Source organism: Podarcis melisellensis (genome assembly GCF_964234715.1).
Source record: "Podarcis melisellensis genome assembly, chromosome: 6".
NCBI lineage: Eukaryota > Metazoa > Chordata > Lepidosauria > Squamata > Lacertidae > Podarcis > Podarcis melisellensis.
This window is the reverse complement of record NC_138538.1, coordinates 69,241,450-69,253,471: the sequence shown is the minus strand read 5'-3', so window position 1 is coordinate 69,253,471 and position 12,022 is coordinate 69,241,450. Positions and strand designations below refer to the sequence as shown.

Here is a 12,022-nt window from a genome sequence, read left to right as displayed (position 1 = left end):
TTGGGAATGAAAGTTATTTTAGGCATAAGGACAATTCAGTACACATGATCCCTCCTTATTGGATCATTTCTGAGATAGATATGTAACTTCCAGGAGTCTGCTAGATCATGTATAGGGAGTCTTTTGCCCCCCTCCCCATGTTGCTGAACTACAGATCTCAATGTCCCTATCACATTGGCAATACTGGCTGAGACTGAGAGTTGTAGTTTGGTGGGGGCCAAGATACCCCACACATATTCTAGGTTTCTGATTCTCTTATTTTGTGTTCAGGTACTTTGTGCGGATTTTGAGACACTAAATATATTTAGTTCCATGGCCTATTGGCCTACAATAAATTGCTTCCCATTCTACAATTGCCAATAAATGAGTCCTTCTGTTTTCACTCCTTTTTGCTGATTCATGTGGTTTCTAGACTGCTAACAGTGTATCAACCTTTGACAAACTGGACTCTAGTTCGTGAAAGCTTATGCCAAAATACATTTGTTAGGCTTTAAGTGTTACACAATACACTTTTTGTTGTTGCCAACAATGTAGCCCATCTTTGTTTTACGAAGATACAACTCTGTCACTCCTAAGTCACTGAGTGCTTCTTCCTGTGTACCAGTTTCCTATTAATACTTGTGTCAGAAGAGCACACCTTATAATATCCAGTGCAAGATGATGTGTGCGTTTATGTACTGGGAAAAGTACAGAAAGTGGATATCCCCAATGGTTTCCCTGTGTTTTTATGCATGCAGACTGAATAAATTTAAGGGACAGAAGCTGCTTTTCAGTTAAGTCTTTTTAGCATCATATCACTTTACAACCACAGGATGAAATCTCTAATTTGACCCACAGGCAACCAGAAAAGTGTCTATTTAAAAGTCAATGTTAAATGAACAGCAGCTATTTAAATAATCATTTTCAGAAAGCTTTTGTGATATATTCTACATGTAATTATGTTTTTTGTGTTATTTGAATTTCTCGACAGAATCATTTTAACGTGTAGCAATGTATCTCTAAATATGAGAGAGAGAGATAGATGTGAAGAATGTTTGTTTCAGCTCTAGGGCTTTAGTTTATTCAGGAACACTGAAAACAGAAACGTTTTAAGGCAGCTTGCAACTATAGCTTTTGTTTTGTATGTAATGTGTATTTGCTAGAAATCCAGACGGTGGAATTCTGCATAGTAGTGTTACTTCTTGCAGCCACGTGCAGGAAGCATGATCAGAGATGTTTGAAAAATTAAAAGCAAACAAACTAATGGAGAAACCAGATGTTTTGCTGAAATTTATAGTGTACATAGCAATAGTACGTGATTGTTGATGGCCAAAAATGAATTTCAGCTCCCTTTCTGTTCCGCTATTGAGTTAAAGTAGCATAGCTAATTCAGTTCACCTTCCTCCTACTCTGTCAACATCTTTACCAAACATTTGTAACACTAGTCTTTGCCTAAAATCTGTTGCCTGGGCATCCCACTGAGGAAGATTCAAGCTGGCTTTGTAAGAGACCTGTTACTGGTGTATGCATTCTAGCAGAGACCACCAAGGCTGCCCTAGTACCTGAAGCTAGTTGTGCAGACACGTAGCCATGCCAGGAGCAGCAACTGGGGGGCAGGGGGAGTGGGAGAAGGAAGCAGTTTGCCTGGTATTGTTATAGGCTCTTGTCCTCTGCTCTAAACCAAGTCACACATGTGCTAGAATGGAAGAGATGGAGCTGGAGAGTGGAAGCCCGCTCTCTGCTGCTTGCAGGGTAGATTCCTGCAGGATCAAGCAGGTGTTTCAACTAGGAGGAAGCTGCCCTAGAGCAAGTCAAACCATTTGGTCCATCTAACCCACTACTGCTAGGTTTGTTTTGCTGCTGAAACCCTGAACCACCAGGGACCTTGCAGACACCCCTCCCTGGCAATTCATAAGACCTTCTGAGAAGACTTTGTGGTCATTTGACGACCACTGGATTGTCACTTGGTGACTGCACAGAAACCCATCTTCTTGGTAGTAGCATCTCCCCTATGGAGTGCCCTCCCTTGGGTAGTTCCAGCTACCTAATCCTTTTTGTTGAAGATGTCAGGGATTTGAACTTGGAACCTTACGCAGGCACTGATGTACTGTTGAATGGCCTCCTGCTCCCCATTCCCAGTTGGGGCTCTTAATCTCTGCTTCATCTTGCAGAGAGCTGCTGCTGCTGCTGCTCAGGGATAGATCTCCACAAGAGTAAGAAGTGACCAAGAGTCCTAGGCAGAAAATGGCAATATCCCTCTTAAAGAAGGAACACAAAGACTGATAATGCAGATGTATATGCACAGTTGTTCTTGGGCAGCTTCCAGTCATAGGTCCTTGTTTTGCAAGAGTGGGATTTGGGTCGGGATGAGAGTGGAATGTGATCTTCATTCTGTGGTTCTGTATTAACTTTCACAATTCACAAATTTGATTTTTCTTATCCTTGTGGCATCTTTAAAAGGGGGGTAGATGTTCACAGATTTAAAACCTGCAAATGGACCTTTTAAGCAGAGGTTGAATAGCCACCTGCCATGTATAATCTAGTTGAGTTTCCTGCATTGCAGGGCTAGGATTAGATGACACTCGGGATCCCTTCCAACTCAGTTCTGTGATTCTATGATTAAACATTTCACAATCTTAATCTCCATATGGTGGCCTCCAGATGTTTTGGGCTACAACTCTCATCAGTCCCAGCCAGCATGGCCAATAGTTAGAGATGGTGGGAATCACTGCAGTGGTTATGTCCAGCAATGCCTTTTCCTCTTTCAAAGAACACACAGTAAAAATAATCTCATGCAATTCAATGTGTCTAAATGTTGTCGAAATAGGATATGTTGAGTTACACTTGTCGCCAGAGTGCATTCATTTGTTTGATGTTAGCTTTAACCTGTTTGTTTGTTTGTTTGTTTGTTTGTTTGTTTGTTTACCTCTAGGGACCCCAAGGTTCTCCAGGATTACCCGGTCCAGCAGGGAAAAGAGGTCCGAGGGTAAGTAAAGGCTGATCTGTTGTTCCTAAAACATGATCGTTAATGATCAAATGGGACGCTATAACTCTGACTCTTCTCATACGCTCATAACAAATTAAGTGCAGAAAGCTTTGTTGTTAATTATCATGATATGGCATGTGTTGAAATAAGAAATAGACAAAGCAGTACTTTTTGCTTTGCACTTCCACTGAACGTTGGTTTGCTGCTACACTAATCCTTATGTTTTTCAGTCTTCTCATCGTCTGTGACTCTGCAACCTAAAGGTCATGTTCATTTGGTTGTTGGAATGAAGGGGAGTGGGCTTCCTAGATCACTGCATTCCAGAGCTAGAGAGTAAAAAACAATGAAGGAGGAATTATCCACAGCTGGAGAGAGGAAAAGCTGCCTTAGGAATATATAGTGTACCTTCTTAGCAGGATAATGCAGTCATACTTTGAACGACTGCAAGAAAATTCTACCCCTTCTAAATACCCCTTGAAATACCCAGGATTGTACCCTTTCAAAAGTAAAGCCTAAATTCTGTTTCAACGCAGCTCATTTTGCAATTATAGAAATTAAGCAAAGTTCCATTAAAGCACATAATGTGGCTTACCTGACTTAATGCAATATTTGGTAGATTTTGTCTCTGAGAACTTTGAATATTTGGGCAACACTTGGGGCAGTGGTCATATTATTAGAGGCAGTAGGCTTTTAAAGAAATACACTTTCCATGGGTATCTGGTTTGCTACTGTGAGAAAGGGATACTGGTTTGGAAGCACCCTCTTATAAACCTATGCTCTTAAGTGGAGAAGGAGGGAATGAGGGCCTAAAATTTGGGGAAAGGAGATCCATTAAATAAGTATCCTGCTTATCCATTAAACATTAATCTTTGATTTGTATCCTTTGCCCAGTTGGGTCAATATGCAGCCACTTTAGTAGTCCAGTCAAAGTGGAGATGCCTTTAGTTGAAGTTACGTATTTCTGTCCATTTCTAACCTAAAATAAAACCTCACTGGTTTATGGAATTTCTCACATGAAAATGAAGTTAAAGGACACTTTGATGATTTCACACAAAACAAGTCAAAAAATTCTGAAGCATTTGACAGCTGTTTACTTGATCTTGTTTTTTGCCTATTCAAGAGTGGCTGTTTTTAACAATGCAATTCTGAGTATGTTACAAACTCCAAGGTTACTTTTATTTCAGAGTAACACTTCCCACTTCTGAAACTGCAAGTTATAGCACTTTATGAACCTTTTTCAGCAGTGCTTTTCCTCTTGTACATCCCTGGGTTATCCCTGAAATTTCCTTTAAAAATCCCTAAAATTTACCTGAATATGTCACAAATGGTGTGACCAACATTTCGACGTTCCAATGGTAAGACCGTTAGTTGCAAATGAGTTGACATATTTAAGAAGTACCTTTCAGCATGTTATAATTAGCAAAAACTAACTCATCAAGTAAACAATGGCACTGATGCAGAGATTCCCACGTGTATTGGCAAGCTGCATGTGAAGATCTCCTTGCCAAATGACTGAAGGTGTCAATTTTGGCAGCCCTTATTAACTGCTGTAAGGAGAGGGAAGAGAAAAAAGATTCCAACAACGTTCAGCAGTATCACAGTTGGCTGCACTGACTGATTATTTGGGCTGAGCATATGTGGTGCAGAAACACACATGGCGCAGAACTCCACAGCCCTCTCATTGCATTTGGACCCATTCCTAACAGGTGGCCTCTATACAAAGGAGCGTGTTTCTGCACATGGATTAATTAATCTTTCTGGATTAGCATAATGATCTGGAATTTGGTGTTGCTGAAATCACTGGGACTTGATTATTTCATCTCATTTTCATAAATCAAGACTTGCACGAGTGTGTGGAAAGTTACTTGAACTAGCATAAGTGAAACATATCCAGAAACTGAATTGAATATGTTTGAATAGCACCTCTGTTCAAACATATATTTATATACATCACAAATAGAACTATGGGGTTCTACTTTTCTACATACTTCTATTTGGGTAGGAGCAGAACACTTCCTACTGACCCCTCTCTCTATTTATATTTTATTTTTACTGGGGGGAAATATACAACATGTTGAACCTCTGATAATTTATCATTCTCTTGCTAATTGTGTTTTAAGTACATTTGACTTCCCTTAGTATGGTTTTCTCTGAAATGTTAAAAGATATTTTTCGTTAACTTGTGTTGCTTTGTGTTTCACTTTCTTCATTCCTGTTTTATTCTGGCTTCTTTCATTTGATGTTTTAATGTAGATTGTAAGCCCCTTTGAGGTCCCCCCCCCTTAAAAAATATAAAGCGGTATGATAATGATAATATATTACTATTACTCAGTCCCGGGCAGTGTGGTGGGGCTGTGCCATTCATCTGACCTCTCTCTGACTGAGTTGGTACTACTTGGGCAGAGAAGGGGAGGGGGTGTCTCAGTGCCACCGTGCCAGTAGGAATGGCAGGTTGGCTCCTCAGGCACTTTTGCACTTCACTTTTTCCCCCTTTTCTATCCAGCTTTCAGCGGTGACTTAGCAATCCTACCCTACCACCCGCTACTGCTGCTACTTCATTATCTGTTACTTAACGTGGTGGGGGACAAGTTGAAAGTTAAATAAATCCCTAGGATCTTGCTGAGCAGGGTGATGATATAGGGCCACATAAACCAGCCATTTGCGTATTGGAAGAGAATATGTAGAAATAGCTGAGGGTAGACTGAGAGACTGAAACAAGGGCTGAGCAAGAGGTTGGTCTCTCTACTGACTTGACAGTTGATGGTGCCATAAACATGGCGGCCTCACTTAGGCCCTACTTTGTTAGTCAAGGAGGGCCAATTGTGTGAATGGAATAACCCTGCTTTGCCTGTTTTTCTTTTATTTATTGTACAGCTCTATTCACCAGTGAAACAAAGAATAGCTAACCAGTGGAAACTAACAATCTAAAACAAACAAACAAAATTGTATAAAAACCCAACCAGGCAGCGGTAAAGAAATCATATATTGTTGAATCATACTCCAGAGAAGACCTCTGTGGATATGCTGCTATATATTTTTTATTCTCTTCATCTATTTGTATTGCTTTAATACATGGAATATTGCAAATATTCAGCATGTCCGTTTTACTATGCTTATCAACCGAGGCCCTGAACCAGTTGCTCGTGCTGTAAGAGGCTCTGTGAATGGCGTATAGAAACAACTATTTCTCAGTAGTAGCTCTCAGGCTCCCCTCTCCAGAGACATTTGCTAGATGTCCTATGTTCTTTAAACGCTTAACTAGTTTTGAGTTGGCATTCAGTCTGAGAGGGGAGAAGGGAGAAGCTTTCGATAACTATTCTTTTGCTGCAGTTCACCTGATGTGTTTTATTAGGATTTTTCTTTTTAAAATTTTTATTATTACTGCATTTTTATTTGAGTATGTTTCATTGGCTGGCCTGAGTATTTGAGGTAGAAAGGTAAAGTAGAGAGTTTAAATGATATTTTTTTAATTGAGAACTGTTTTATTGGGTCTGTTCAATGGAGAAAGGGAGGATAATCTTAACCATAACAATCACAGTAATAACAACTAAATAATATAGGGAATAAGGCAGTTAGTGGGTTATTAACTTGTTTGGGGCTTTTTTTGGAGAAACCCCATACACTATTGACTATTGAACTAATGATCTTGTTATTTTTTTACACAAAGCACTCCTTTACTCTTACTATTTTGTGTAACCTTTCCTCTCGCTTTCTGTAGGGTATTCCAGGTCCACACGGGAACCCAGGGCTACCGGGGCTGCCTGGTCCCAAGGTATGCTAACACATGAACATAACTACTGTGTGAATCCAATGCTCTTCCGATATGTCCATGTTTGGAATGGTTAAAACCTGCTTGTACTGAAATTAATGAGAGTCATGTATTTGGTTTATAAATGAAGTCCTGACTATAAATGGTTCTCAGCAAATATAGCTAGTAAACAGAAGTGTAATAATAATAATAATAATAATTATTATTATTATTATTATTATTATTATTATTATTATTTAGTATTTATACCCCGCCCATCTGGCCGAGTTACCCCAGCCACTCTGGGCGGCTCCCATTCAAGTGTTAAAAACAATACAGCGTTAAATATTAAAAACTTCCCTGAACAAGTGCAAGACTGAGCGCAAACAGACAGTACTGTAGAATTCAAAAAAATGCCCAAAGAATTAAATATTGATATGGATTTTGCTCCTTTAAGTCATCATTAATTTTTGTAAGTGAGAACCGTTTCAGATGGAAAACGTCACCAAATTGCGTCAAAGATTCAGTGGCAGTTAAACTGGAAAGACAATGTTAAGCTTTGATAGATTAAGGCCTAGTAAGCGACTCCGAACTCAAACCAGAGGAGCGCAAGCTACGTAAATAGTTTTGGACAGATTTGTGCCGTTGTGGAATGCCTTCAGCTCATATTTAGTTATAACAGTTTGATAGATACGTTGGAGGGGGTGGGGTGGGGGAAAACGCAGCCCCAACCATGATTTGTTTTAGTGTGATTCCTCATGGCAGGAATCTGACCTGTAGTGACAGGTGTTAAAAATTGCCCCGGGCCAAGAAAATATATCAAATAAGGCTCTCACAGTTTGACATTGTAAAACAAAGTAGCCCATGATTGTTGGGGCGCCCTCATATTAGCATCTGGTGTTTTAAGAGCAGGTAAGTGGAATATGTAAAGTTCACTAGTTCTATCTGCGTGGGTTTTACGGTGAGTTAAAATATAGACAGACCAATCGGAAGCCGTTGAAAGCTGCTTGTTGGACATATGCTATGACGTTCTTTTTCATTGACAAGGTCGCTTGTATTTTGAGGCGAAATGCTGGCTTCACCAAAACCAGTGTTTAAGGCTTTGTTGGTTCTAACATTACCGTGTGTTTGGTTGGTTTTTTTGTACTTAATTAGTTCAGAAAGCAAGAATTGCTTTGTACTTGCTCCATGGGGTTTTTGTGTCTTTTGAAATCCCAATTCCTGCTGAATTCTTAGTCCAAGGGTAGTTATTTATTAATCATTCACACATTAATAATGGCAAAACAGCAGCTGGGTGGTAGATTACATGGATGATACATTAGCAAAGAATTGGAAGAAGAACCTACACACTAGGCCTTTCTGCACTTACCAATAATAAAAATTATAATAATTTATAATGGTATAGTTGCTGGTTGTTGATTTTTGGGAGTTTATTGGCATGGTGCCACACAATATCATCATTATTCAGCTACTATTAATGTGCTAAAAACAAACAAACACCCCTGTTTTTTCTTCTACTGCAAAAAATCCAACATTTGTGAAAGCTCAATATTTTCATTTCATTTGTACAAGCATCACGCCCCCCTTCTGTGTGAAGGCAATGAGAGGTGATAGCTATTGTTTTAGAGACATCTGTTTAATGCCGCTTCCCTTTGACTGGAGCAAGCTGTCAGTTTGCAAGCTATTTAGTTCAGAGAAGAGATACAGCAAATTGTGAATGGAGTTCAGGGACTAGCTGTCGCTCAGGCAGACACACATAGTTCCTCTCATCTGAACAAACCATTCTAGGGCAAACTAAATGTACAAAGAGTCAAGTCCCACTACCTTCCATTTCATTGCTGCCCCCTGTTTATTGACAGCTGACTGAGGTTAAAACTTTCAGGGGTTACTTAGGTCATTTGCTATCATGCGTGTAAGATTATGGTGCATTGTATAGTTTTATTTTTGGTCTTATTTCTGGTCTGTTGCCTAAAATAAATAAACTGGTTAATGCGAGGTTGAAACCTGGATGTTGGAACTTTGCCTGCTATAGGAGGGAGCAGGAAGCAAGTTGTGCTGTTCCTTCTCATCCTTTACTGTTTTTTGATTGACATTATTACTATATCCTTCAGGGGGTTTTGTTCCTCTTTAGTACTGACAAAATCCATCAGCTGCCTTTTTTCAGGATTTGGACGTATGCAAAACAGAACATGTCATGGCATATATATTATTAGAATGCAAAACAAAGCAACATGTACTCCTCCTTCTATGACCCAAACCCAGGAAATAATACAAGAAGAAAAAGTGAAGAATGGTGATTGAGTTAGTTAGTGAATGAGAGAAGGAATGGGGGGAAAACACCAGAGACATCAAAAATAGGCAGTGCTTTTTTGTGACAGTAGTCACTGTCAGCACCTCTAGTTTGGTTGCCCATGGCAGCCATTTTGGGCTGGCACCCACAGCACTTTTATCAATATATGAGTAGTGGCATCTTTAAAAAAAAAACAAATAACCCCAATGAGAATTAGATTTCGGACCAAACACCATTGAATGTAGTGCAGGCATTGTGCCTGTTGTTTATCAGATGTTGCTTCTGCCTGGTAACTGGTGACTGTATCACCAAAACTCACACTGAGGAAGTTGTAGCTCCATGGAGAGCTAGTGTTGCCTCAGTGCCAGTTGCTGCTCAAATTATTACTAATAATTTGTAGGTCTCGACATACTGATTCAGGGTGCCAGACGCTTTTTAATCACCCCTGTTCTTCCAGTTGTAATAATATGTAGAGACTTAATGGTGTAGTCTTATTCAGATTTACTTACTGTGTTCCATGGGGCAACTGTGTTTGGGATTGCAGCCACAGAACCATTTTGTGTGTTCTTTTACCATGTTGCCTATTCAACAACTATGACGAAATGTGTGTTTCAGATAATTTCTGGCACTATATTGGTTAAGTTTAAACTAGTTTGCAAAGGCCAGAAATATATACTTTGCAGCATTCTTGTAGGTGTGAAACCCAAGTCATCCATTAAAAAAAAAAACTCCAGAGGTTCTGACAAGGTAAATGCATGTGTAAAACCATTGATGTATGGCATTAATTTTGGGACACAGTGGCCTACTTAATTAGTTGATTTCCATTATACCATTTAAAAAAAATATCGTAATTTTATTAATCTAGATTTTCAAGGTATCTTACAGAAGAGAACCATGAAACAAATATAAAACAGATTAAAAACATCAGAAACAAAAACTATCGTAGCAACAGTAAACATAAAAAGTAGATATAAAACCAGTTAAAATCCTGGGCACGTTTTAGACATTATAATTATCCGTATCTCCTAAGTAATGATAGCTATCATATGTTGTTGTTGTTTTCAGCTCTTTATTTAATTTCTCAACCACAGGGTCCCAAAGGTGATCCAGGATTCTCCCCAGGACAAGCAAAACGTGGGGAAAAGGTAACTAGTTTAATTTTTTGAGAGCCATCTCCACAAATGTTTGAAATCTTGCCGATATTCTTGTACTCATGACATAAAATTTACGTCTCTCCTGAATGTTTTCAGTAATAAACTACAGGTATCTTGTATATACCGGGGGATTTGCAGATTGGAGGAAAATATTTATATTTTATTGTTAGATACAAATCAGAACTAGTGCCAAAGTCAGAATTGTGTTAAAGCAGACATCAAAAGCAGGTGTGGAAATACCCTTTCTTGCCTCGAAGCTCCATCTGAATCTGTATCTGGAAAGCCTAATAACCCTAGCTACATTTTGCAGAAAATGGTGCTAGATCAACACAAATCTCGTTTCAATATGTTCAGCGGTGCTCGTGTAAATCAGAGTTCTGAGAAAATAAGGTGGGATGGTGGGCAACCTAGCTAAGTCGTAGAATGCATTCTTCATGTGCAGAAAAGCTCCAGGTTCAATTGGTAGTCTCTTGCTTGAATAAGTATCCAGGTAGCAATAGAAAAAAAAAATTCCTCACTGGGAATGCCCAGGATTGAACACTGAACCTTCTGCATGCAAGGCATGTGCTGTATTGCTGATGATTTACACCGGTTCTGTGCATTCTGAATGGTGTTGTGTTGGTTTGCTTGTGTTGAACAGTCTGGGGAGGTGGGAGACTCCTGTGGTGACTGAATGGCTCTATCTTTAGGGAGGGGAACATAGTGGCCTTTATCACGTCTTCCAGCCTTAGACATGCTATGATTTCATCCCTCCCCAATATTGTTACAATAATTGTTTGAATTCTGAAATTACAGGGTGATACAGGACCAATAGGCTTACCAGGCCTTGTAGGCATCAAAGGTGAAAAGGTAAGGTTTTTTATTATTATTATTATTATTATTATTATTATTATTATTATCATCATCATCATCATTATCATAAACTTTCAGTGCTATTACTAGAGGTCTACAAACAGAGAATGCTTGAGGCTTATTTACACACAGAGTTTCAGTGTGTGGAAGGATTTCCTTACAGATCAGTGAAAAGCTGTCCATGAATAAGATTGCTAGTAAACAGAGCTTTGGATCAGAGCTCTAGTTACAGGTAGGTAGCCATGATGGTCTGTCATAGTAGAAACAAAATTTAAAAATTCCTTCCAGTAGCACCTTAGAGACCAACTAGGTTTGTTATTGGTGTGTATCTGAAGAAGTGTGCATGCACACGAAAGCTCATACCAATAACAAACTTAGTTGGTCTCTAAGGTGCTACTGGAAGGAATTTTTTTATTTTGGCTCAGAGCGTAATTGTTCAGTGACAATTGTGGCTCTCAAGTCTTGATCGAGATCTTTTTCCAGAAACCTTTTAAAAAATAATTTGCACAAAACCCAGTCTACAGAAATGTCAATTTTTTTTTATGCGCCAACTTCGGAAAACATGAGATTGTGGGAATTCAGCAAGTGGAATTTTGTTCTAATATTTGATTTTGCGGGGATGTCCCTTCTGTGACTGATTGCCATGGGATCCTCAAGCTTGTTCTGTTTTAGCTTTTGTCACAGAGGTTAGGTAAATGAACGCTTATGGAAGGCAGTTTCTCCACTGTACGCGGCAGCAAACAAGAAATGGAATCACAGTTGTTTTAATTTCTCGGCACTGAAATTTAGTGCTATAGTCATTCGCTTTGTGCCACAGTTGACATGCTTTCTAGGCTGGCAGCATAGAGATCTTTGCCACATCTGTGTGCTAATTTAGCAAATGATATCCATTAACCTTGCTATGAGGAGCTGCTTGTAAAAAGTGAAGCATTTTGAACTGAACAAAACTACAGTTCTGTCCTTTCCCATTTCCTCTACCATCTGAGTAGAAAATAGCAGGGCCGCCTGTAGAT

At 39.2% G+C, this 12,022-nt stretch overlaps 1 protein-coding gene across 1 annotated transcript in view; it reads left to right on the top strand.

Annotated features, from left to right (window-relative positions):
• COL24A1 (collagen type XXIV alpha 1 chain) overlaps positions 1-12,022 on the top strand; it is a 170,831-nt gene that overhangs the window by 24,307 nt on the left and 134,502 nt on the right. The window contains exons 4-7 of the mRNA XM_081914077.1: positions 2,912-2,965; positions 6,684-6,737; positions 10,095-10,148; positions 10,953-11,006. Coding sequence (XP_081770203.1) covers positions 2,912-2,965; positions 6,684-6,737; positions 10,095-10,148; positions 10,953-11,006 — 216 coding nt within the window. The remainder of the gene's footprint in view (positions 1-2,911; positions 2,966-6,683; positions 6,738-10,094; positions 10,149-10,952; positions 11,007-12,022) is intronic.